Source organism: Giraffa tippelskirchi, chromosome 10 (genome assembly GCF_054371585.1).
Source record: "Giraffa tippelskirchi isolate mGirTip1 chromosome 10, T2T-mGirTip1v1.2.pri, whole genome shotgun sequence".
NCBI classification, from domain to species: Eukaryota; Metazoa; Chordata; class Mammalia; order Artiodactyla; family Giraffidae; genus Giraffa; species Giraffa tippelskirchi.
The window spans coordinates 6,982,725-6,988,114 of NC_137284.1; the positions used below are offsets into that span (position 1 = coordinate 6,982,725).

General features: G+C 65.0%; 1 protein-coding gene across 2 annotated transcripts; it reads left to right on the forward strand.

Moving 5' to 3' along the window:
* Positions 1-622: 622 nt before the first annotated feature.
* On the forward strand, positions 623-3,946 carry AP5B1 (adaptor related protein complex 5 subunit beta 1). Of its 2 annotated transcripts, none has more exons than XM_081532336.1 (3): positions 623-915; positions 1,043-1,210; positions 1,314-3,946. In XM_081532336.1, exons 2-3 carry the CDS (start codon positions 1,061-1,063, stop codon positions 3,792-3,794), a joined length of 2,631 nt encoding a protein of 876 aa, XP_081388462.1. In that variant the 5' UTR covers positions 623-915; positions 1,043-1,060; the 3' UTR covers positions 3,795-3,946. The 2 variants fall into 2 exon arrangements, with proteins under 2 accessions (XP_081388462.1, XP_081388461.1); XM_081532335.1 differs by having other exon boundaries at positions 623-675.
* The last annotated feature ends 1,444 nt before the right edge of the window (positions 3,947-5,390 follow it).

Here is a 5,390-nt window from a genome sequence, read left to right on the forward strand (position 1 = left end):
CCGTCGGCACAGCCTCCGGCAAAGGTCAACAGCTTCCGCCTGCCTCGTTCCCGGCGCCGGCTCCGCGCCCCCAAGCCGAGCGGGTGGGGGGCCCGGGGCTGGCGTCGGGGAAGCGAAGCCAAGTCCTGCGGCGCCTGCCCGACCGGTTCCGCCGGGCCCGCGGCCGCCCAGGACTGCACCTCGCACACCCCCCAGCGGTCACACCGAGAGCCCCAAGGACTCGTGATCGACTTCATCCCCGGGCCTGCGGGCGCTGGTCTAGGGTGCGCTGCGCCCGGGCGCCGGCGCGCGGGTTGCTATTCTCGGCATCCCGGCAGGCGCGCAGGCCCCCGGCCGCTGGCCACCCGAGCGCCCTGAGATTGCAGTCGGCGCGCCCACGGGGACCTGGGCACCGGGATCTCGGGCCCACCCAACTCCACCGCCTCTGCCTGGGCCTGCGGCGGTTTCGGGGAAGGGGGGCCTGCGCAGAGCGGGACAGTTACTCAGCCCCAGCGAAACCGGCGAGTCGGCACCTGCCGGCCAGGAGGGCGGGGGAGGTGGTGGCCCCGTTACGGCCCCGCCCCCGCGCGGGACCCGCCCCGTCTCGGCCGCCCACGCGCCGTGCGCCCCGCCCCGCGCCGCCAGCCCGGAAGGAGCCGGCCGGCCCCAGCGCCAGCGACCGCTGAGTCAGGCAGGGTGAGAGGGCTGGCCCGTTACCGCGGGCGCCAGGGGCCGGGGCGGTGCTGTGGTTTCGGTGCCGGTTGCGGGCAGGCGGCCTAATGAGCTCTCGGCACGCACCCCGCGCCAGCGGCCCACCTGGCGCCCCCGCCTTTGCTCCCCGCGCTCCTGCCCCTCGGGGACCCTGGCGGCCCGCCCCAGCGTCACCCCCGAAGCCTCTGGGTTTCATCTCGGGACCCGGGTGCGGGGTCCCCGCAGGTGAATGCGCGCGGCCGAGGGCGGCCCCTTCAGGTCCGCGCAGTGGCTCGCGCGCCCTCTAGCGGCTCTGGGGCCCCTGCGCGTCCCTGGGGCCGCACGTCTGACCCTTCCTCCTCTCTCTCTGCAGGGATCTGTGTGCCTGACCATGGGGCCCCTCGGCCGGGAAACCTGGACCCAGCGCCTGGGCACCTTCCAGGCCAGCCCTTCCGCCTTCATGGCAGGTCCCGAGGGTGAGGATCTGGGTCGTGACCTGCTGAGCGACTTGAGGAGTGAGAAACTGAGCGAGCCGATGAAGGTAGGCCCCCCTGCCCGACCCCTGGTCCCAGGTGGCTATCCCAGCCCACCGTGTCTTGACCCTCAACTTCGTGATGCCCACCCACGCCCTCCCCCATCTTCAGGTTGCCCTGCTGGCTCTGTGCTTGGAGTACCCAGCCCAACTGTGGCCGGACGCCCCTGCAGCCGAAGCAGCTGCCACGTCTCTGTTGGACACGCTGGTCCTCCTACCCTCGCGGCCCTCAGCTCTGCGGCGGCCCCTCCTGCTGGCGGCCACCACAGCCTTGGCGGCAGGAGGTGCGCTGAGCCCCGCCTCGGCAGCCTCCCGCCGGCTCCTGCCCCTCCTGCTGGGCCTGGCCTCGGGCCGCGATCTGGGGCGAAGCTTCGGCCCTGCCTCGGAACAGCGCTCCCTGCAGGCCACAGCGTGGGAGTGCCTGCGGGAACTGGAGAGCTGCCGGCCCGGGCTGCTGGGGGGCTGCCTGGGGCTGCTGCGGGCCCTGCTGGGACGCGAGGGCCCGGCCCAGCCCCTCAGCTTGCTGCTGGCACTTGTTCTGCGAAACGCCTTGGTGATACAAGCCAGGGCCGGGGCCGGCCTGCAGGGCTTGCTCACGGCTGGGGACTTTTCCATGGAGGGTGGTCCCTGGAACTGGACGCTAACTGAGGAGGGTGATGTCCACCTTCAGCCCCAGGCACCCAGTTGGCCGGCCGCTGAGGAGGGCGAGTGTGGCCTTGCCGCGCTGGAGCTCAGTCCTGAGGAGGCCTGGGAGCTGCGGGCCACTGTGGCCCAGCTTCTGGACGCCTCCTACCTGCTCACTCCTGTGGCCCAGGCGCAGCTTCTGTGGCTCCTGGGCTGGGCCCTGCGGGGTCTTCGGGGACAGCCACCAGTGCTCTTCAAGCCACAGCTGGTACGGCTGCTGGGCACAGCCCAGCTGACGCTGCTGCACGCCATGCTGGCTCTGAAAGCGGCCTTCGGCGAGGCCCTGTTCACAGCCCAGGACGAGGCCTTGCTGCTTCGCCGGCTCACCTTGGCTGCTCAGCACCCAGCCCTGCCCCTGCCCACCCATCTCTTCTACTTGCACTGTCTCTTGAACTTCCCTGAGAACTGGCCGCTGGGACCCACAGGGGAGGAGGCCACCCCACTGTTGCTGGGGTCCCATCTCTGCCGTGGCCTCCTGCCCAGCCTCCTGCATGAGCCGATGGCCCTCCTAGCCCGCCTGCATCTGCTGTGTCTGCTCTGCATGGAAGACGAAGAAAAGGAGGAAAAGGGCCAGAATCACAGTCCCCGGCACTATCTGGAGGAGCTCCTGGCTGGCCTGCGGCAGAGGGCCGCCCTGGACGGTGGCCCCCGGGCCTTGGCTACTCTCTGCTTCCAGGCCTCGTACCTAGTTGCTCACTGCCTGGCTGGGCAACCTGTGGTACTGACACCTTTGACCCAGGGACTGGCCCAGTTGTACCGAACCCGGCCTGCGCTGGCTCCCCATTTCGTAGATCTCTTGGATCGAGTGGGCCCTGAGCTGCAGGAACCCTTGAGGGTGGCCTTGCGGCAGGAGGTGGTGTCCAGGCCGGGCAGAGAGGAAGCCCTCCGTTGGCACCTGCTGATGCTGGCCAGGGTGGCAGATGGGGATGCTCAGAGTGCCACCCTCAGCTTTCTGCGGGCCGCAGCTGCCCACTGCACGGACTGGGGCCTCCAGCAGGCCCTGCTGCGAGTCTGCCGGGCCCTGCTGCGGGCAGGCGTTGGGGGAGGCCTGGCGGACTTGCTGCAGGCGCTGGCCAGGCAGCTGGAGGACCCTGATGGGCAGGACCATGCACGCCTCTACTACATCCTCCTGGCCCACCTGGCAGGGCCCAAGCTGGGGGTGGCCCTGGGCCCCTCCCTTGCTGCACCTGCACTGGCCTCACTGGTGGCCGAGAACCAGGGCTTTGCTGCGGCGCTGATGGTGCAGGAAGCTCCGGCCCCGGTTCGGCTAAGCGTGGGTCCCCGCAGAGCCGAGGGCCCAGTCCCGGTGCTCCAGCTCCAGGTGGAGGTACTGGAGCCTGTGTATTCTCTGGAGCTGCGCTTCCGTGTGGAAAGACAGCTCTACGCACCCTTGGGGGCTATCCACGTGCCCTGCCTGTGCCCCGGCCGCCCCACCCGCCCTCTGCTCCTGCCTCTGCAGCCCCGACGCCCGGCTCCCGCGAAGCTGGCTGTGCGTGCCCTGTATAGCACACCCAGCGGCCTCACCTGCCACTCTCACCTGCCACCCCTGCTTGTGACCTTTGCTGACCTCTTCCTACCTTTCCCCCATCCCCCCGAGGGGGCCCAGCTGGACTTCTTTGAGGAGCTCTGGGACTCCTGCCTGCCGAAGGGCACGGAGAGTCGCTTGTGGTGCCCTCTCGGGCCAGAGGGGCTGGAGGCCTTGGTGTCCCGCCACCTGGAGCCCTTTGTGGTAGTGGCCCAACCCCCCGTCAGCTACCTTGTAGCCATCCGTCTGCCCCCAGATTCGCGGTTGCTGCTGCGGCTGGAGGCAGCCCAGGCAGACGGAGTGCCTGTGGCCCTGCGGACTGACGACTGGGCCGTGCTGCCCCTGGCAGGGGACTACCTCCGTGGGCTGTCAGCGGCTGGCTGAGCCCTGGAGCCAGGCCGGGGTTGGGGGGGTGGGGGTGTGCAGGACTGTGGCCTTTGCAGGCTCTTGCCCAGGAAGGGCTGCTGAGATCCAGGACACAGTGCTGTGGCTCCTTTCTTTAAAACACAAACAATTACATTTGCTAACAGCTCTCACTGGTTTGTTTCCTTTTGGGACCTGGTTGAGGGCAGACATCTGGGATAGGGATCAGAGGCTCTAGGAAAGCTTCCAAGCTATGGAACCCCCAGACTGCAGAGCATCAAACTTCCTTCCTGTCCAGATATGCTTAGCACTCTCTAGAATCCCTGCCCGGGAGGTAGAAGAAAAAAGAGCCACATCTTTGCTTCCCAGAGAGGGAAAACCCTTGCCCTAAACCACCCAGCAACTTAGGAATGGAAATGAAGCTGGGCTTGGACCTGACCTGTGAGCCAGTGCTTTTCAACTCCAGAGCTTTGCAAGGTCCCTGCACCGGGAGCTTAGTTTAGCTAGGACGGTGGATCAATGAGAGAAACTGAGAGGAAGCTGCAGCAGCCTGGTGGTCCCTGCCTTAGGGAAGGGGGTTCCTAGGCTGTGTTGATTGAAGCCAACACTGAAGGATCTGCTAGTAAGGTTTGGGGGCTGATGGAACGGACCTCCCATGATCTGGGCTGAAATTAAGATGACTTTTCCTCACTGCAGCCTTCCAGGGTCCTCAATCCATGGGATTCTCCAGGCAAGAATACTGGAGCGGGTTGCTATGCCCTCTCCTCCAGGGGAAATTCCTGATCCAGGGATAAGCCCACTCTGTGGACCTAAGAATCTTGTCAGGTAAGGAGACAGTTCCCCTAGTCCTTTTTCCAAACATGCAAGATAACTTAGGGTTCAGATGTATCGAGGCCAACTCTGCTACTAGTCACCAAGCTGTTTTCCACACACATTGCCTCACTTCATTCTTGCAACAGCTCAGCAGGGCCCCACAGATGAGGAAATCTGTAGGCCAGAGGGGTTGAGTGATTTTCCTACAGTCACTCAGCTGGTTGGTAATCATGTTTTGTCATCATGGAGCAGGTTTCCATTACCACAGGGCCGCGTCCCCACCCCTCCCTGCCCTGGATGTCCCCCAGAGGCTGCAGGAGCAGCAGCCGTGAGTGCTGGGTGGAGAATGGCCAGAGGCTTGGGCCTTACTGCTCTGGGGGAAGGGGCTCTTTGGCCCCCGCCTCTTGGGCACCCAATCTTCCCCTCCTGTTTGGGGTGGGCGAGGGAAGGAAAGAAGGGCTCAGGACAAGTGGGGCTGTTGCATAGCTGGTCGGGAGGAGGTCTGTCCCAAATTGGAGCTGCTGCAGTAACTTGCCATGTGATCTGGGCAGGCCATTGCCAAAGCAGTAAGTGTTCAGTTCCAGGAAACAGAAACCAAGTCTGCAGTGTTAACGAGTGTCTGGAGTAGGTTAGAGCTTGGACTAGGCGAAGACACTGGAGGTTTGTCTATAGCATTTTTGAAACACCTCAATTCTGGGGAGCAAAGAGGTGGAAGGGAAGGGATTATACTTTGGCATTTGAGTATAAAAGGGGAAACAAATGGAGAAATTTCACAAGTTCTACAAGACAAAAGAACAAAAGTAG

Excerpts from the sequence above, each read along its gene's own strand:
- AP5B1 (XM_081532336.1), top strand. The coding sequence starts at position 1,061 with ATGGGGCCCCTCGGCCGGGAAACCTGGACCCAGCGCCTGGGCACCTTC. Across the intron at positions 1,211-1,313 it reads AACTGAGCGAGCCGATGAAG|GTTGCCCTGCTGGCTCTGTG; the intron begins GTAGGCCCCCCT and ends CCCCATCTTCAG.